The sequence below is a fragment of the Balaenoptera acutorostrata genome, chromosome 3 (assembly GCF_949987535.1).
Source record: "Balaenoptera acutorostrata chromosome 3, mBalAcu1.1, whole genome shotgun sequence".
In the NCBI taxonomy this organism is placed as follows: Eukaryota; Metazoa; Chordata; class Mammalia; order Artiodactyla; family Balaenopteridae; genus Balaenoptera; species Balaenoptera acutorostrata.
Genome location: NC_080066.1, coordinates 37,649,514 through 37,670,897, shown reverse-complemented (window position 1 = coordinate 37,670,897; position 21,384 = coordinate 37,649,514). Strand labels below are relative to the sequence as shown.

Sequence of the window (21,384 nt, the reverse complement as noted above, 5' to 3'; positions counted from 1 at the left end):
TCTAGACACCTATAAAAATCACTTAGACTTTATGTTTACTGTATTTCTTGTAAGCATTCATGCCCAAATTTTTCATCAATCAGTTAACTGTTACTTATTTATGTCTATCACTATCTTTAGCTCTGCAGTGAATAATAAAAAGTGTAAGACAGAGTCCAACAATTTGTTAGATACAAAAATACATGAGACATGGGACTTCACTGGTGGCACAGTGGTTGGGACTCGACGCTCCCAATGCAGGGGGCCCAGGTTTGATCCCTGGCCAGGGAACTAGATCCCACATGCATGCCACAACTAAGAGTTTGCATGCCGCAACTAAAGGAGCCCGCGTGCCGCAACTAAGACCCAGCACAACCAAATAAATAATAAATAAATATTTTTTTAAAAATACATGAGACAAATCAGAGAACTGCCCTCATATAGGCAGAGTGGCAGGTAAAAGAGACTGCAATTAGAAGCAGGAAACAGCTCACATTCCCTCACCCACTTGACAGCTAGGCAATTGTTTAATGTCTCGGAACTAGCTGACTTAATTTTGGACTTAAATGCTGTCCCTTTAGTGCCTGTAGAGGTTGACAGCAGTAGTGATGGTGTCACACAGACCTGGGCTTGAATTCCACAGTTACATGACCTTGAAACACGTGATACTAACTCATTTTTTTCCTCCTTTAAAATAAAAATAATGCCTATCTACTACAATGTTGCATGTAAAGTACATCATCATTCTGTTTAATTACTGGTAGATACTGTTGCTGTAGTTTATTATTTTTAGAAGCACAAGTAGTACTGCAGTGACAGACTGATCCAGGGAAGAGCAAAGGCTTTGGAGTCTTTGCCAAGCCTGAAATCTGGATCTATCACTTAAGAGATGGGCGAGTCAATCTCTCTGAGCTTTGCTTTCTTTTCTGTTAAATGTAGATAAGAATAAGCACCTCATGGGACTTCAAGAATAGCTAATTAGACAATGCATACGAAGTGCTTAGCACAGTGCCCAGCACATGATAAGTGCTCAATAAATGGTACTGATGATGATGAAGGAGGAGAGAAGGGAAGGACATTGACCTTGGGTCAGACAGGAAATATTGTATATCATGATGTCCTTGCAAATCGCAGGGTTAGTTTTTGGTTTTGGGGGTTTTGTTTTGTTTTGCTTCCTCTTAGCTGGTGTAAAGGTATTTGAAGTATTGAGGTTTATATAATAAAATACCTTATTGAAAAATAATTCTTCCCAACGTACAATTATAAGAAAAAAAACTTTTAAACATTCAAACTTAAGCAAGTAGACTTTCTCTTTAACATAAACCATTAACCAGATCTTTCATTTATATGTTTAAGATTTTTTTTTTTTTAATTTATTTATCTATTTATTTATTTTTGGCTGTGTTGGGTCTTCGTTTCTGTGCGAGGGCTTTCTCTAGTTGCGGCGAGCGGGGGCCACTCTTCATCACGGTGCGCGGGCCTCTCACTATCACGGCCTCTCTTGTTGCGGAGCACAGGCTCCAGACGCGCAGGCTCAGTAATTGTGGCTCACGGGCTTAGTTGCTCCGCGGCATGTGGGATCTTCCCAGACCAGGGCTCGAACCCGTGTCCCCCTGCATTAGCAGGCAGATTCTCAACCACTGCGCCACCAGGGAAGCCCCTGTTTAAGATTTTTTGATTCACACTGTCAAAGCACAGGGATCAATGATATTACCAGAAGCTCTGCCAGAAGAAAAATCAAACAGCAGTCCTGATTTGATCAAGTAGGCAATGGGACCTCTGCATTCATGGGGCACTTCACTCAGCTTGCTCAAAGATATGGTCTCTAGGCAACCAAGTCCCAAATTAAACAAACAACACCAGTCATATGAATCACTTCCGGATGGTCTCACTTTGCCTACTAGCACTTTCTTACATAAATACTTCCTGTGAAAGGGTTTATTTAGCAGCCACAATTGGAAACAACCCTGAGTCCATCAAATACCACATGGCTTAAAAATGTTCAAAACAGGTCCTGCTACCAAAAGGTATCCCCATTGCTAAACTGTGAAACTGAAGGAATTATACAGAAATCAGAGACAGATCATCATGCAAAGCCAGAAAAATCACATTCCTAGAACAATGCCAACTTAGGCCCTCAAATATATTTTTACTGTTTTTTCAATTAGCAACATCAATATATATAAACAATTGTTGCTTTGACATTTAAGACTAGAAGAAATATATGCTAGATTAGGTCAAACTAATGGTCCACTTAGCCCACCCAGACTTTCCTAACCTTGACTGGTGGACAATCCAGTTAACACCGATTTCCTATGGTGACATCCACTCCAAGACTTAATGAAAATAAGGGGAATTGGTAAAGTAAACAACTCTCTTGGCTACAAGCTCCTTTTTTCCGTCTGAAAAGGATACTATATGTGTCACACTATTCTACATGAGCTAATCAGAGACCGTTTGATCTATTAACAAGAATAGAGAGGGAAAAGGAGTTAATAGTCCAAAATGAAAACTGCAATAGGACAAAGCAACTACCATTAACAGAACCAAAGAGGAAAATCAAGTTAGTCAAACAGAAGATATATATGTAGGACACATATCTAGAAAGCTGACTTAAACAAAATGAAGATCAGTCATAAAACACTGTGCAGATCTAACCTACCAACAGGCACCCCCAAGACAGAACTACTGAATTAGAACCAATTATTAAAGATTTAACAATTTCCTAGAGCTAAAATAAACAAACAAAAAAGATATGTCAAAAAAAATAAAATAAAAGTAAATAAAAGTCAAGCAGTATTAATAATTCCTTAAAAAAAAAAAGTTATAAGTCAAGAAGAGTCTCCACAGTACAGGCTAAATTACTAACCTGGTATCAACTCTAATATGTAACATGGGGAAACTTTAAGAAATAAGAATTTTTACAAGTTTCAAATTGTGAAAAAGTATTTTAAAAATGTTACTTTTCATGGAGCTAAAAATCAAACTAGTTTCAGATGTTGTTTCTCATTAATAAGTACAAAAAAATGAAGTCACACATTTCTTCAAGAAAAACGAAGGGAATTCCCCGGTAGGCCAGTGCTTGGGACTCTAAGCTTTAAGAGTGCTTTAAGTGCTTTCATTGCCGTGGGCCCAGGTTCAATCCCTGGTCCAGGAACTAAGACCCCACAGGCTTTGTGGTACAGCACTCCCTACCCCCCCACCCCCCCCAAATAAAGAAATACATTTCACCATAAAAGAATAAAAAGTCTAGAAACAGAACTTTATGTAATTTAATATTTGACATACTAGATGTCAGTTGCTAATAGGTAGTAAAAGATTATTTTTAAGTAATATAAGAATAATTTAGAAACACCATGAAATTTAAAGACTTAGATGCTTAAAAAATTAAATAACTATATCATAGGAAAGTTAACAGAATATAAAACTTCAAATTTTAGCAAGGCCTTACATAAATTAAACTATCTAGATAGATAGAAGAAATTACAAAGAGAAAGATTAACACTTGAACTGCATAAAACTTTAAACTTCCATACAGTGAAAGAATAAAATGGAAAATCAAGAGAAAATGTTTGTAGCAATACCACAGGTTGACACCCATATTATAAGAGAGCTCGCGAAAGTCAACATCATGACCCTAGATGACAGACAAATGTCATCAACAACCTGCATAAAATAAAGACGGTACACAAATATATGGGGAAATGTTTACTCTTTTCAGAAATCAAAGCAATACAACTTTTGGAATAAGCCTAAATAAAGTATGGACATTATGTATCCATTGAAAATAGTAATTAAGATGACAATACAGCAATTTAAAAATCTAAATTCATGATTATCACTAACTAAAAATTATATACTCAGACAGTTTTTCCTTTTTCTTATTCCATTCCTTTTTTATTATAAAATTCATGATCATTGTAAAAAGCATTTTAAATATATGGAAAAGCATTAAGTAAAAAGGAAAAGTCTTCTCATACCCTCCAATCCCTAGAGGTATCCTCTGTTTCTGGTGTTTCCTTTCAGACAACAGCTTAAGTATGAAGTGAAAAAACTAAGAGCTACCAACATTTAGAACCTTGAAAGTGCCCAGAAAATTCCCCAGAAAAGTTTATGAATGCCTCTTCATCTTCATATTAAATCTGCTTTTGCCCCAAGGACCAGGATAAAGAATACATTTATCGAGTGCCTACTGTATTTCAGACACTGTGCCAGGCACTTAACCCCCACAGCAACTCCCTAAGATGCACAGTATCTCCATTCTGCAAAGTACAAACTTAGGCTCTACTCCCTAGGTTAAGTAACTTGCAAAACCAGAATCAGAACTTACACCTGCCAAAACTGAAAGTCCTCGTTCTTTTCACTTTGCGTATCTCAAAAGTCAAGATTTTCAAAGACATTTTATTCAGGCTTTTAAAATTTGTTTGACTTCATTATAAGTGTTATGAGATTACAGTAATATGACTTTTCTTAGTTATCACAGCAGCTACTAACTAGTTGACTGCCTAATATATACCAGAAACTGCCCACATTTCTCAACTGTAAATTTTGCTAAGTGTCTCAGCTACACTGTAGAGTCGCTTTTCCTGGCTGCTAGGAACATATCCTCCCATTTGTAACATTGTAATAATATGAAAAAGCACTCTTGGTTTGAATCACTTTTATCACTTTTAAAGACAACCCACTTCTTACCATAGACTCTGTCCAAGGCAGTTGCACTAAGTTTCACAAAAAAGAGATTTTCTATTATTCAACATAGTTTTGGAAGTCCTAGCCATGGCAATCAAAGAAGAAAAAGAAATAAAAGGAACACAAATTGGAAAAGAAGAAGTAAAACTGTCACTGTTTGCAGACGACATGATACTATAATAGAGAATCTTAAAGATGCCACCAGAATACTACTAGAGCTAATCAATGAATTTGGTAAAGTTGCAGGATACAAAATTAATGCACAGAAATCTCTTGCATTCCTATACACTAATGATGAAAAATCTGAATGAGAAATTAAGGAAACACTCCCATTTACCATTGCAACAAAAAGAATAAAATACCTAGGAAGAAACCTACCTAGGGAGACAAAAGACCTGTATGCAGAAAACTATAAGACACTGATGAAAGAAATTAAAGATGATACCAACAGATGGAGAGATATGCCATGTTCTTGGATTGGAAGAATCAATATTGTGAAAATGACTATATTACCCAAAGCAATCTACAGATTCAATGCAATCCCTATCAAATTACCAATGGCATTTTTTACAGAACTAGAACAAAAAAATCTTAAAATTTGTATGGAGACACAAAAGACTCCGAATAGCCAAAGCAGTCTTGGAAAAAAATGGAGCTGGAGGAATCAGACTCCCTGACTTCAGACTATACTACAAAGCTACAGTAATCAAGACAATACGGTACTGGCACAAAAACAGAAACATAGATCAATGGAACAAGATAGAAAGCCCAGAGATAAACCCACGCACCTATGGTCAACTAATCTATGACAAAGGAGGCAAGGATATTCAATGGAGAGAAGACAGTCTCTTCAATAAGTGGTGCTGGGAAAACTGGACAGCTACATGTAAAAGAATGAAATTAGAACACTCCCTAACACCATACACAAAAATAAACTCAAAATGGATTAGAGACCTAAATGTAAGACCAGACACTATAAAACTCTTAGAGGAAAACATAGGAAGAACAGTCTTTGACATAAATCACAGTAAGATCTTTTTTGACCCACCTCCTAGAGTAAGGGAAATAAAAACAAAAATAAACAAATGGGACCTAATGAAACTTAAAAGCTTTTGCACAGCAAAGGAAACCATAAACAAGACGAAAAGACAACCCTCAGAATGGGAGAAAATATTTGCAAACGAATCAATGGACAAAGGATTAATCTCCAAAATATATAAACAGCTCATTCAGCTCAATATTAAAAAAACAAACAACCCAATCAAAAAATGGGCAGAAGACCTAAATAGACATTTCTCCAAAGAAGACATACAGATGGCCAAGAAGCACATGAAAAGCTGCTCAACATCACTAATTATTAGAGAAATGCAAATCAAAACTACAATGAGGTTATCACCTCACACCAGTTAGAATGGGCATCATCAGAAAATCTACAAACAACAAATGCTGGAGAGGGTGTGGAGAAAAGGGAACCCTCTTGCACTGTTGGTGGGAATGTAAATTGATACAGCCGCTATGGAGAACAGTATGGAGGTTCCCGAAAAAACTAAAAATAGAACTACCATACGACCCAGCAATCCCACTACTGGGCATATACCCAGAGAAAACTGTAATTCAAAAAGACACATGCACCCTAATATTCATTGCAGCACTATTTACAATAGCCAGGAAGCAACCTAAATGCCCATCGACAGACGAATGGATAAAGATAAATGGATAAAGAAGATGTGGTACAGATATACAATGGAATATTACTCAGCCATAAGAAGGAACGAAATTGGGTCATTTGTAGAAACGTGGATGGATCTAGAGACTGTCATACAGAGTCAAGTAAGTCAGAAAGAGAAAAACAAATATCGTATATTAACGCATATATGTGGAACCTAGAAAAATGGTACAGATGAACCAGTTTGCAGGGCAGAAATTGAGACACAGATGTAGAGAACAAATGTATGGACACCAAGGGGGCAAAGCGGCAGGGGGTGGTGGTGGTGGTGTGATGTATTGGGAGATTGGGATTGACATGTATACACTGATGTGTATAAAATGGATGACTAATAAGAACCTGCTGTATAAAAAATAAATTAAATAAAATTCATAAATTCAAAAAAAAAAGAGAGATTTTCATCTATGTCACCATTTTAAGAGTTAAGAATAAATCCCACCCCATACTTCTCCTTGATAATCATAAATACATGAATGCATCCAGCTTGTAGTCCCAAAGTACCATTAAAAAGCTACGTTTTTTGTGGCCCCTTAATCATACTGGGTCTCATGAAGCGATTAGTTTTCTCATTTGCAAAAGGAAAGCTTGGGTCAATCTAAAAATGATTCTCCTCAATCTCGTAGTGATATTCCTTCATTTGAGAATTCTAGAAGCTGGTGCGCGAGCTTCTAGTTAAACGTCTTTAATTTCTCTTTTCATGATCACAGTGTGCCAGCCTAGATATATCCAGATGTTACTGGAATTCTGATTTCACTTAGAGGAGAGGAGATCTGATGAGCCCATCCTGGAAAATGTTCGATGCCAACAACAAAGACATACGCACAAAAGAGAATTTGTTCTCAAGAGCTGATTTCTTTCCAAGATACTTTTTCAATTCCCCTAAATTACAGAAGGTAAAGTGCCTCTACTTAGTGTTAAGCTCTTTTTAACATCACATGGTTTTTGACAGCCTCCAGCCAGCCACAGCCTTCACTTTCCACCCCTTGTGGGGGGAGGGGTGTGCCCTGCCCGTGAACTGGGGTATGGACACTGAGCAGGAGGAAGGTGACCCATAACAGGCTCAAAAGGGCATACCAGCAAGCCTCTGAAAGAAGGAATCCTAAATTGTTAAACTCGGGGAGTGCTGGAATTAACCTTCCTCCTGTGACCTTTAACCTAACTCAATTTTCTCCCATTTCTAGTACTACTCATACATTCTCCTCCTCTGCAGACTGCCCTCTTCTGCCCTGACTGTTATGTTCTCTTCTTGGTTCTTTTCACCTGAACCTTCTTTCTTTTTTTCTTTTCTTTCTTTCTTTCTTTCTTTACTTATTTATTTTTGGTTGTGTTGGTTCTTTGTTGCTGCTTCCGGGCTTTCTCTAGTTGCAGCAAGCGGGGGCTACTCTTCATTGCGATGCACGGGCTTCTCATTGCAGTGGCTTCTCTTGTTGGGGAGCATGGGCTCTAGGCGCATGGGCTTCAGCAGTGGTGGCTCGCAGGCTCTAGAGCGCAGGCTCAGTAGCTGTGGCCCATGGGCTCAGTTGCTCCACGGCATGTGGGATCTTCCCGGACAGGGTTTGAACCCGTGTCCCCTGCATTGGCTGGAGGATTCTTTTTTTTTGTTTGTTTGTTTGTTTGTTTAAAGATTGATTGATTGATTGATTGCTATGTTGGGTCTTCATTTCTGTGCTAGGGCTTTCTTTAGTTGCAGCAAGCGGGGGCCACTCTTCATCACGGTGCGCGGGCCTCTCACTGTCGCGGCCTCTCTTGTTGTGGAGCACAGGCTCCAGACGCGCAGGCTCAGTAGTTGTGGCTCACGGGCCTAGCTCCTCCACGGCATGTGGGATCCTCCCAGACCAGGGCTCGAACCCGTGTCCCCTGCATTAGCAGGCAGATTCTCAACCACTGCGCCACCAGGGAAGCCCGGCAGGAGGATTCTTAACCACTGTGCCACCAGGGAAGTCCCTGATCTTTCTATTACTTCTTCCTGTCCAAGACCTGAGCACCTACCATATCTCACATATTTAAACCTCACCTCTTTCAATTGAGTGAAAATGCTATTTACCTCTACTATACAACTGCTCCTGAGCCAAAACAAATGTAAAGCCCAATCAGAACAAGCAAAAGGATAAAACTAAACCCACATTTAAGCATAAATACATAATTTAAGATGTCTTGCTTTATAAAGTCCTTGGTCTGCTCTGCAGCTCTTAGCATAAAACCCTGAATCCTTAGATGATATTTCATTAGACCAATAACTTAATTTCCATATTTAAACTACTCTCTAAACAATAAAGAAAAGCAGAATCTTTATATTTTCTATTTTGCAAGCATTCCCAAAGTGCATACTTTTATAGACTCACTCCTAAATTTTCCCGCTTAACCTCTTAGGGAAACACAAATTCACAACACATTCTCATTTCTCTACATACACTCTTACTTATACTCCCCGTCTGCACACATTTATATGCTCTCCCTCTCTACACACTCTCCTCTCTTCCCACAAAAGAGCTGTTACAGGTACAGGAGAAAATGGAGTGCCCTAGGATACACAATGGGGCCACTGTGCTATAAGGTGGAGCTTTTAGTGGGAGGAGTAGCAGTATTATAAATAGAACTAAAGAGGGGAAACTTTTCTCCCTTGGATCTCTGCGATCTTTCTTCCTGGCCTTGGAGTGGGTGTAAATTCCAGACCTTGGGACTCCTCCAACTTGGGAGGGGTGGAGGTTATGAAGGAAACAGGATGGGGCCAATCCAAAAAGGCAAAACGGACTTGTGCTAGAGGGTAAAGAGGGGCCCCAGAAGCACACAAGGTACAACCCAGCTCACCAGGGTAGAAGACACAACTGGGAGCTGAAGTTGCAGCTAATAAGGAAGAGCATGTGATTTGTCTGCGGTGCACCTTGAACACTTTTTTTTTTTTTTAATTAATTTATTATTTATTTATTTATGTCTGTGTTGGTCTTCATTTCTGTGCGAGGGCTTTCTCTAGTTGTGGCAAGCGGGGGCCACTCTTCATCGCGGTGCGCGGGCCTCTCATTATCGCGGCCTCTCTTGTTGCGGAGCACAGGCTCCAGATGCGCAGGCTCAGCAATTGTGGCTCACGGGCCCAGTTGCTCCGCGGCATGTGGGATCTTCCCAGACCAGGGCTCGAACCCGTGTCCCCTGCATTGGCAGGCAGATTCTCAACCACTGCGCCACCAGGGAAGCCCATCCTTGAACACTTTTTAGGGGTGGCAGCAGCCACATCAGGTGGCCAGGAGGGACCCCAGTCCTCTTTTTTCAGTATGACATTCCCGGGCTTCTTTTCCTAGCCCTGTCTAGTTGTAAAGTCTAAATAGATGCTTCCAAAGTTGATTTTCTAATCAAAGCTTTAAACAAAAACAAAAAAATCACTGCACCCAGATTTGATATGATTGCCTCCATAAAATAAACCAGGCACATTTCCTCGATGCGAGGCCAAAGTGCAGAGTGTACAAGGACAATATGCCGCTATTATGCTCGCCCTTATAACCAAAAGCATGGAAAATAAAGACTATCACAAATGTCTCACTGCCTTAGTCACTTCCTAAGTATGCAGAAGCACCCAACTAAAAAACGTCCCAGGGGATCATGGTCACTGGAAGGATTTTAATGGAAATGGGACATTCTTCTATTCTGGGAAAAAAACACCTGACAGAAAAGAATATGCTCTGGAGTAGATGGAAATGAAGTGCCCTTGTAGTGCAGTGCTTGAAGAAGGAAATGTGATAAAGGACATCATCCTATTCAGGCTATCATAACCTAGCATAAGGTAGAGTTCTAAAATGTTTTCAATCTCGTTTCTCTACTCGGGGGGACCATCAGAACCACTAGAAGCATTTAAAATATACAGGTATCTGGACCTTCCAGCCTAGATCTACTGAACCAGAATCCCTGTGGTAAGGCCCAGGTAGCCTTTTTTTTTTTTTTAAAGTTCCCCAGATGATTCTAAGGTACACACCTGGTTAAAAACCATTCTATAAAATGATGAAAACTATTCTTCAATTAAGAAAAGTACAAGTAGACCGTGGACATTCAGGCCTCAGTTTCCTCGCTGAAATGAGATGGCTGAACTAGATTAGTAGTGGAACTGGGGAATTCCCTGGTGGTCCACTGGTTAGGACTCTGTGCTTTCACACTACCGAGTGCATAGGCTTGATCTCTGGTCAGGGAACTAAGATCCCACAAGCCGCGTGGAGTGGCCAAATTAAAAATAATCATCATCATAATAATAATAGTGAAACTGGATTAGTGGTAGCAAGGGGATGTTAGCCAAGATACCCTTTTTAAAAAAGGGAATTTTACTGCGGAAACCCAATATTAAAAGCAGAAAAGCTTTTGACGGGGGGAGGAAGGTAGGTTGAAGCCCTTTTCTCTCACCCCTAGGTCACCCCAACAAAGACACCAAGACTTCACAGAGCCCAAGATGGTCTCTCATACCAGCTACAGCTTTCAAATTGTTTACCTTCCAAAACTAGATCTAGTCCATAACTTAAGTAGCAGAGGACATAATATTTTTGTTCACGGGATCCTTACAAACTTTGTATGAGAAACATCCCCCTTTCTACTAACACATTCACCTCCTTCGGTATAACCTTCCATTTAGAAAAACAAGTGTTATTACCATTCTCTCCACCTAAATCATCACTAATCCCCTCACAACCCTCCCCCAATCTAATGGAAGGGCTTTTAGCTCAGAAAAGAAGCCCAGATTCAAGAAGATGCACCAAATGCATGTTAGTGGTAGCCCCAGGAATGGAAAGGAGAATGGGACCAGGGAGGTGCACAAAGGGGACTCCAACTGTGTCTTTTGAGAGAAAAGGGAAAAAATCTGAAGGGCTAACATTTGCTAGTTTTGGAATACATGGATGTTTATTGTATTGCTCTCTGGACTTTCCTGTAGCGTTTAAGATTTTCAAAACTAAAAAGACAAAACAAGACAAAAAAGTCTTGTTTATTAGCACCATTTGAAACATCCTTGATTTTCATTAGACTTTAACCACAAAACCTCTCATTATCCCTTGCTGGCCTTTTCCACCAAAGCTCACTTATAGGATACATGATCTGTAATTACATCTATCTACCCTGGGACTTTGCAAAAAAACACAAGCACCAGAACAAAAGAAATGAACTACTGATAGCAAATCGACACTCTAAGACCACAAGGTCTTAGAGCATCTGAAAAAAGAAAACAGCAGTTGTACATTCACTTCACAAAGAATGCAGAGGACGCTGCCTTTGGTAAACAGACTTTGAATATTGCCGAATGGATGGATCCATACCCAGAGTACTACCAAGAGGAGAATGGACCCAATTCATATATAAATCAAAACCAGTGAAGAACCGGTGAAACATTAAGGCCAAAAACGTCAAATCTTAAAATTGTTTTTCTTCCCTATAGCTGGTTATGCCCAAAACATGCACCATAAGCATAAAACTGAACAACACAAATCTGGAAATTTTTCAGTATACGTAGGTGTCCATCAGACTGTTTCATGATAAACTGCCATCAAGGCTACTTGCTCCCATGAAAAAAATATCCTACCTATACTTACTTATTCCTTCAAACTACCTGCCTCTCACGGTCACACCTACAACACACTCAGAGATCTTTATCTTTGTTCACACCAGATCAGCTCCCTTCTCCCAATCTTCTCTCCAGCCAACCTTTACCTCTTTGCTTCTTCCAAATGACAAAGGTACTCATAAGCCACATTCTGACGTCTCCTTTCATCCATCTCCTCTGCAGTAAGTCTCTCATTATCCAGGACCGCTAAAACATGAAAGAAAGAATGTAAGCGCAAGAATCTGTACCCTTCCTGAGCGATAAAAGAATGCCATAGCATCAAATTCCTGCTAGTCACCTAGAGAGTCAGGGTAACGTGTGGACAGCCGGAGGTACTATCAATACAATGACTTTCCTAAAACAGGAACCATGGGGTTTCAACTATATTTATCCTAATCTTTGTTTAAAAGTACAATATTATGAACATGTACTAAATTTCAGTGTGACTTGAAAAATACTGACTTGAGATTCTGGTCCAAATTTGTGCTGGTCTATCTGCCAGACTCTCTCTAAATGCAGAGCTGTTCATGGTCTTTTTTTTTCCCACTCTTTTATGAATCACTAAAGCCAGCAGTCATTGAGAACAAAGTGGCAGCAACTGTACTATGCATTTTACATGCATTCTTTCATGGAAGTCCCACAACAATCCTGTGATTATCACTCCCGTTTTACAAATGAGGAAACTGAGGCTGGTTGACCTTTGTCCCACGGCTAATAAATAAATGGTGGGGCCTGAATTCAACCCCAGGCAGTCTGTCTCAAGAGCCTATAAGATTAACTTCAAAGCAATCTGCTTCCTTTAATGGGCACCCAGGATATGGAATAAATTCCTAACTCCTGGGGTTGGCATTCAATGCCTTTCCCAATTTAGCCCCAACTACTTTTGGTAACTCTTCTCCCTCTCCCTCCTCTCCCTCCCACCACTGTGCACTCCACACCACTCAGTTCCCAACACACACAGCGCTCTTCTACTCTTCAATACCTTAGTTCCTGCTCTTCCTCTCCACGTCCTGTCTCCTGCCCCAACCTGCCCTGTCAAACTACACAGCATCCTGCAAGGCTCTGATCAAATGTCCTATCTGTGTTCCTACTGCCTCCCCCAAGCCCCTCCTCCTCACCCACATTACTGTTTAAGCCTAGTTAGTTCACATGGCATCTTTATTTCTATCCCTCCTTATTATCATTAGATAATACACCTGCCCGCCTCTCTGATTAAAACGTTCTTTGAAAGCAGGACCTGCTCTTACTAATCTTTAATGTCACAAACGTGACACAATACCTCCCATGTAACTGCTCAGTGAAATTATCCTAAAACATAACATTATTCGCAAGAATATAAAATAAAATGGAAAACCTCAAGACTCTAAAGGACTCTCCTTTGGCCAGTGGTAACTATCCCGCCTGCAGTTCAGTGATGTCCCAGGACAGGGACAGAAAATGAGGTTCGGAAAATGAGGAAGTCAGAGGTTTGGGTTTTTTTTTTTTTTTTTTTTTTTTTCACTTTTGAGATCCTGACGAGGGAACTAAGCCCGAGAAAGCTGAAGTGACTTGTCCAGGGCCGCACCTCTCAGCTAGCCTGGGGTCGGGGAGGTCTGGACCCTGGGTCTACCTCGCAGGCAGCACTCGGGCAGCACCTTCCCAGGAAGCCCGAGCAGAGCCCGCGTCTCGGGTCTCCGGTCCCCGGGACACGCCCTGCACCGTCCTCCTGCCACCTCACCCTAGGCCATCTCCCCAGTCTCGGTCGAGCTGGGAGTTGGGAGGCTCTGGGTGGGGCCCTCCAGCCACCGCTCCCGGGACAAGGCGGGGAGGCCGCCTGGGTCCTCCCCGCCGCCTCGGAGACCGAGAGGGCGCGGGCTGCGGGCCTCGCCGCCCGCCACCTCGCCGCACCGGCTCTTCCGGGTCCGCGCGGCCCACAGCCGCCCTGCCCCACCCGCCCAGCGAGCCCCCGCGAAAACGGCGCCTCAGAGGCAGCAAGCCCGCCCCGAGACCCCAGCGCCGCGGAGCCCACACTCACAGCCATAGTGTGGCCGAGCCACACCCAGTCCGTCAACCTCGTCCGCTGCGGACATGGCGGCCGAGCCCGGGTCTCAGCTCAGGAAGCCGCAAAACCTTGGAGGAGCGGGCGGCGGCAGCTGCAGCTCCTGCAAACTGCGCGAGCTGCCCCGGTCCCTGTGGCCCCGCCCCGCGCCGCAGGCCCCACCCGCAGACCCCACCCCAGCGGCCCCGCCCTGCCGCGCCGACCGCAGCGGAAGGAAGGAGGCGGGGCCTGAGCCTCCCGACCCCGCCCCTAGCCCCGCCCTGCTCCCGCAACGCCCTCAGGAGGCGGAAGAAGGAAGGCGGAGCCTGCCCGCCAGTCGTGCTCGCTGTCAGCGCCGCCCGATGAAGAAGACCCGCCCCGGCCCTGGATCCTTGCCCTCGCCGGTCGCCGTCCCATCTGCACCTCTTCCCAGAGGCCGCCAGTGTCCGTAGCTTGAAATAAAAAACGTGGGCACTTTCCCTTACCCTGCCTGCCTAGCCAAACTCTTCTGCACCAAAGGGCTCAAGGAAGGCCTCTTTTGAAGTGGCCCAGTGTGTTCTTGCGGACACATACAGGACCCAAACTCCCGTAAGGGGCCGCACAGCCTGGCAGTCTGGACTCAGCCTTCTCCCAGATTCGCCAGCAGTCGCCAGAGTTGAACTGCTTAACCCCTCTAGCATTTGAGAGGTGGATATGCTAAAGCAGGAGAATTGTGTTTATCCAAACTTCCTTCCCTTAGATTCCTTGCCACTATTCTTTGCAAGTTCTTCTTTTTAGAGGACTCTTTGCCCCTTTTAGGGATGCGTCTTCCCCTTGCAACTTGTGGCCTGCCCTTAAAATATTGGTACTCAATGGAATTCTGTCCTCAGCCGTCTTCCGTTTTTTCTTTGCCCACTCTTTCTGAATATCTTTATCCACGCTCACCTTAAACTGCTGAAGAGCCCTAAAAATATATCTCAGACCAGACTTTCTAGAAGCCCCAACTCATTATTTTCAGCCGTGTAATGGACATTTTAAACCTGTGAATCCCGCAGACACATTAAAGTTAACGTGTCGAACACTGACCCTGTTCCCGTTATTATCCTATTAATAGTGCTCAGTTCGCAGTCGGGACACACCAGGCTCCTTGTCTCACGCCCAACGTGCAATCGGTATTATTACTGAAGTGTCTAGCTTTTGTGTCTGCCTCCACTGTGATTACATCATCTCCGCTCTCCCTTCTGCCAACCAACTCCCCGCAGTCACCCGCGTGTTCTTTCTAAAGTGCAAATACTGTCGTGTTCTTCCTTTTCATAGTCTTTTCCTAATATTTCCTTCAGGATATGGTCCAAATTCCTTACCATGCCAAATAAGCCACTTCACAACCTGACTCCAGGCTGTTTGCTCTAGCAATTTTCAGTTTATCCATTCTTCCTTCAAAATAGTAAAGTGAAATACTTGAAAACCTGTAAAAACAAAACACCCCCATTAAAAAATGGTCAAAGATTTAATTTGTTACAAATTCAGAAATTAGTTCTTTCTTAAGCTTTTAAGTTCAGCTTGCAAATGTTATTATTCTATTTATAAGTCTAGCATATTTTACCAATCACTTTGCAGAAACTTAGAATAATTTTTGGTCCCATTCACAAATTTAGTTCAACATCTTCCAACATTTAAAATTGTCTATAAACTTAATCTATTAGATTTTCTTTTTAATTTCTTCAGTTGTTTAGCCTAGAATCTTCTCAAGGCTTAGTAATCCTTATAAATCAAATACACTTACAAATATAACGAATTTAAAGTTTTCTTAGATGACCCAGTTCCATGTGTAAACAGTAAAATTTCAACTCAAAACCTTAAGTCTAAAACTAACTCAATTATACATTTAAAATAAGAGTTATAAGACCGTCACTCTAATAAGCCAAATTCTCTTAAACATTGCAAGTGCCTAAAAAGTGAAATATGCACACATTTCTTCTAAATCCCAACATATTAATCACATAGTTTTTACCCCCATTAAAGCCTTTTTGTGCTTAATTCTAAAGCTTCTGAGTTGAAAGACACAGAACTGCTAAGAAAGACAGTTTCAGCCTAGTTAATTAAGATTACTTTTTTTTTTTTTTTTTTTGAAATTCACGGTCTTTTATTTATTTATTTATCACTGTGTTGGGTCTTCGTTTCTGTGCGAGGGCTTTCTCTAGTTGTGGCAAGTGGGGACCACTCTTCATCGCGGTGCGCGGGCCTCTCACCATCGCGGCCTCTCTTGTTGCGGAGCACAGGCTCCAGACGCGCAGGCTCAGTAACTGTGGCTCACGGGCCCAGTCGCTCCGCGGCATGTGGGATCTTCCCAGACCAGGGCTCGAACCCGTGTCCCCTGCATTGGCAGGCAGATTCTCAACCACTGCGCCACCAGGGAAGCCCCTAAGATTACTTTTGATCAGACGTTTTTTTTGCTTCTTTGTGTCATTCCACCACCACCACTCCACACCGAGGGGCTTGTGGGATCTCAGTTCCCTGACTAGTGAGAGCGCTGAGTCCTAACCACTGGACCACCAGCGAATTCCCTGATCAGAGGTTTTCTACCAAACATAAGTTCTGGAGCTACAGACTTTCAGAGCCATTCTTCTCACTATGCCAACTGTTATTCTGAGCCCCTTTTTAAATTCTGTTATGGACTTCAAAACTCATTACCTCATCCTCTGACTACTCTTAGAAATCTGCAAATCCTACCCAGTTTATCTTTTGATTTTATTTTATATTTCTTGGCTTTTAAGATATATACATGTTTTTATTTTAATTCTAAAGACCTTTGTAATGGATGAAATTCAAATGTGTAAATGTATTTCCTCTCTAATCATAAAGGTTATGAAACTAATGGGCTCTTGCATTCTTTCTTATTCCTAGAACCATACAATTCTAACAGGTATTTAAACTAATATCCCATTGAGTTTCAGATATCTCAAATAGCTTTATCTGATTGTCACAAGTTAAGTCATTCTTCATAACTATAAAAACTGAAATGTACTGAGGCTTTACTGGACTCTGTGTTTTGTATTTATTTTCTCATCTGAGCCTTATAATAATCCAACAAAGAACTATTATTATCTCCAATTTACAGATGAGAAAATGGAGAACTACATAATTCAACTGAAGCCACACAGCAAGAGGCAGAGCTGGAACTCAAACCCAGGTCTGTCTAATGACAAAACCCACATGCCTGGTCAATAAATACAAGTTTCATAGAAATTCACATTAAGGTCATAACCGACATCAGAGTAGCAATGCGTTCTTTTGTTTTTTTAATTGATACTATTGGCAAGGGGGTGAAAAAGCAACCTTTCTCATGCACTGCTGGTTTGGCTGTAAACTGATACAACCTTTCTGAAGTCCAACCTTGCATCATGCAGCCATCCTTCAAACAACAAATTTTACTTCTTGGAATATATCGTAAAGAAGTTATTTTTTAGTGTGTAAAAATTAGTGATGAAGATGCTCTTTGGAAATGTCTTAAATGCCTGTCACTGGGTTGTTTTTCTTTGTTTGTTTCTTTGTTTGTTTTTTACTCACTGATGGCAACTCCACACAATGGAATTCTATACAGCCATAAAAGTCATGATTTGTGGTTCTGGTCAGGCTTGAATGGCTACAAGGAATAGAAACCCACTTTTCTTTTTTTTTTTTGCTGTCCCGCACGGCATGGGGGATCTTAGTTCCCCCACCAGGGAACGAACCTGTGCCCCCTATAGTGGAAGCACGGACTCCTAACCACTGGATAGCCAGGGAGTTCCAGAGACCCACTTTTTTACCTGTAGAGGAAAATAGGCTGGAAGGGAGGTATTTATAATAAAGCTATATATGGACTAGAACAGGAGCAAGAAAAAAACAGGACTAACTAACTAAAAAAACAGGACTAAAAACAGGAAGCCTGAAGGCATGGCTCTGTCCCTCTGGGCATCTTGGCTTCTCCACAGGTCTACTCTACCCTCCTCTCTTTGACAACCAGCTTCCTCCATTCTAATATTTTGTGCTCCCTCACAACTCTGGCTTCTATTTGATGGAAGGCCATGGCATCCTTACACCATCAGCTCCATTGAGGATATCAGTTACACAATTTCATAATCCAGTGGCATCTGATTGGATTAGCTCATCTTTTCACCCCATGAGTATGTCTCTGACCACCTACAGGTGGGCTGTCCTTGGATCAGATGCCAATCCTTTAGTTCAGTTAGTTGCGGTCAGGAAATCAGCCAGTTAAGAATAGAAAACTGTGAGCTGACATTATTTTCTTCAATGGGAGACTGGGTAGGCAAACAATGATCAGTATTTTTAATATGATGGTTAAGTGAAAATAACATTATGAACTAATAAATATATTATGATACCACTTTTGCTTTAAAAATATAGGTAGATAGATATAGATGTACATATAAACAGAAAAAAGGCTTGAAGCACATACACCAGTATAGTAACAGTGGTTTCTCCAAATGGGGAATTACAATGGATTTGTGGCTTTGTGTGTGAGATTTGTTTATTTGCTCTTTATATTTACCAAATTTTCTACAATGAGCTACTCAAAATATTATTTTGTCAGTAAGTATATATATGAATAAAGTTAGTAAATATGAAATGAATAAATAAACAAAAATTAAATGGCAAAATAATGAGCTAATGGGTCGCTTTGGAGATAGAATTGGTTCATGACCTCAAGGAATTTACAGATTCATGGGAGTGGAGCAATATTAACAGAATAGCTTCAGATAAGCACCATAATAGAGATTTCTCTTGGGCTGGGATACCTTTTAGCCTCTTATCTGCCTGGGAAACTCCTACTCAACTTCCCAGACTCAACTCAAATGTCACCTCCTCCCCAAGCAAAATTAACCACTTCCTCATTTATTCCCCATAACACTTAGAAAGCATATGTCTTCCAAAAAAATGTCCCATTTCACATTTTTATACTTCTGAAATCAGGATAGTCTTACAACCAGTATTAAAAGAAACTAGCCAGCTGCCAGGTAGAGAAGTAGATGGGAAAGTACCATAATTGTCATTGTAGATGTGTTAATTTAACTAATTTCTCAGAAAAGATCAGAGAATTTTCAGAGCTGGAATCGATGACAGATTCCTGCTTTAGGAATGGCTAAGTGGATCCAAATAGAGTTAGACTCTTCACAAAAAGCTTGGCTCCAACTTTGATTTAGAGAAGAGGCTAGTAAGTAATCCCAGTGATAAATGTACGCTACTGTCAATCAAGTTTTTTAAAACATATACATTTGATAAGATGTTCTCAATGTCCCAAAAAGCTGTTGGAATTTGATGGTGTACCCCACAATCAAAAGTATCTTCAATTCCAGGAAGTGTGTACCTTTATATGGCTCTATTATAGCACTTAACTCATAGAATTACAATTAGTTATTTACCTGTCGATCTTCCCAGAGAGATCATTAACTTCTCAAAGACAGAAATTTGGGTAAATAAACCCCGTGTGAATAGTTAACAAATGTAGCATCCTTACTGTTAGAGTTTTAAGATTTGCTTTTTATATAGTTCATATAGAAAATTTCCAGAAGGATGAATTCCTTAGGACAGATGGCAACACTTTGGACTGCTTTGGTTCCTTATCTTGTATGAATACATATAGGGCTTTGGATACACATAGCCTCCTTTATAAGAGGCTGGAAAATCTGAGGTTATAGCTTCTCAACACTCTTAAAGATCAAATGTTAAGGAATTAACTTGAGGGATAGCTTTTCAGGAGGTTGTAGCTATGCTGGGGTAGGCAGAATTTTAAGATGATGCCCAAGATTCCATCCTTGGTTATCCATTCAAACACTAATCTAGGTACTGTTTTGAAGGGCTCTTGCTGATGTAATTAAGGTTACTAATCAGCTGATCTTAAGGTAGGGAGATTATCTAGGTAATCACATGAGCCCTTTAAAAGCAGAGAGTTTCTTTAGGTGGTAGCAGAAGAAGTCAAAGAGACTCAAGGCACAGAAGGATTTGATGGGCAATTGCCAGTTTTAAAGATGGAGGGGGCCACGTGGAAAGGACCTGAGAGCAGCCTTGAAAAGCTGAGAGTGACCCCTGACCAACAGCCAGCAAGGAAACAAGAACTCCAGATCTACAAATTCAAGGAACTTTGATTCTGTCAACAATTTAAATGAGCTTGGGAGCAGATTCTTCCCCAGATCCTCAAGATAACCGCCCAGTTCAGAGAACATTTTTACTTTGGTCTTATAAGACTTGAGCAAAAAATCCAGTCAAGCTTCCTCAGACTGCAATAGAAAACTAATACATATGTCCTAGGACATTTGGGTGTATCGAGAGGGGAATAAGGTTGTTCAAAGGTAGTATTGCCAAATACGCTGATGATAAAATTTTGCATTAAAAGAACTATGAGCTAGCTGTGCACGCTGCTCCTCTCTGACAAGTCTGTCTCCATATATTCAATGAGTCTTTTGGGCAGAAGTAGCCAGTAATAAAGCGAGTACTCCACTTGACCTATGCAATCTCTGATCTCATTTCTCTGTATTCCTATAGACTGAACAACTTGGGTAAGTAAACTAAGGCTAGCACCAGAACAAAGGGGATAACACATAGCAAATTATAGAGTACCATGAAGTGGGTCTCTATTGAAAGCCAGTTTTCATCTTCATTAAACCTTGTGTTATCTATCACTGTTTAACTCTCCTTTGTCTCTTCATTGGAAGAAAATCTAGTTTGCCTTGTACTTCAAGTATTTAGATATCCTGGACCTTGTGTCTGAGCTTACCTCCTGCCAGGTATTTTGACTTTTGACACTTCTTCAACCTCACAGTTTTTCAGAAAGGAGCAAAATTTTTTAACTATGTGTTTATAATTGCAGCCATTTACCAACTATTTACCATGTTCTAGAACATGCTAGGTGCTTTATATTGTCTCATTTAATCTTCACAATAATCCTATGAGAAAGATATAGTTACTCTCATTTTATAAATGAGGAAACAGGCACAAAAAGGTTATTTGCTCAAGGTCATAAGATTCAGAATTGGGAATCAAGCCTAGGTCTTTCTGGTTCTAAAATCTCTGGCGAATCACCATTCAACACCAGCTCACAGTTTATAGACAGCATATCAATGAGAAGGTGTTCATTCACTTCTTGCACATGCCTAATTGCCTCTGGAAACCTTTCAGCAAACATTTCTGAACACCCAGGTCCTGGTCTAGGGACAGCTGACAACAACAGGCTCAGAAGTTGCAGGAGGAAGCCAGGAAGTCAGCCCAGAATGGAGTTGGGGCATTGGCTCCTGGGCTGGGGTTAAAATAAGCCACAAGGCATTACTGTGGTCTCAAGGCTATAGACAAAGGACAATACAAGGACCTATCAAGAGATATATTAGGATCCATGAGCTCAGGAGGTAGCCAGATCAAGGTATGGAGAAAAGAGAG

The 21,384-nt window shown here is 41.1% G+C and overlaps 1 protein-coding gene across 1 annotated transcript in view; it reads right to left on the bottom strand.

Annotated features, from left to right (window-relative positions):
- IQGAP1 (IQ motif containing GTPase activating protein 1) overlaps positions 1 to 14,135 on the bottom strand; it is a 101,172-nt gene extending 87,037 nt beyond the window's left edge. The window contains exons 1-2 of the mRNA XM_057542890.1: positions 13,975 to 14,135; positions 12,068 to 12,167 (exon numbers count right to left, since the gene is read on the bottom strand). Coding sequence (XP_057398873.1) covers positions 12,068 to 12,167; positions 13,975 to 14,029 — 155 coding nt within the window. The 5' untranslated portion in view covers positions 14,030 to 14,135. The remainder of the gene's footprint in view (positions 1 to 12,067; positions 12,168 to 13,974) is intronic.
- Between the last annotated feature and the right edge of the window lie 7,249 nt (positions 14,136 to 21,384).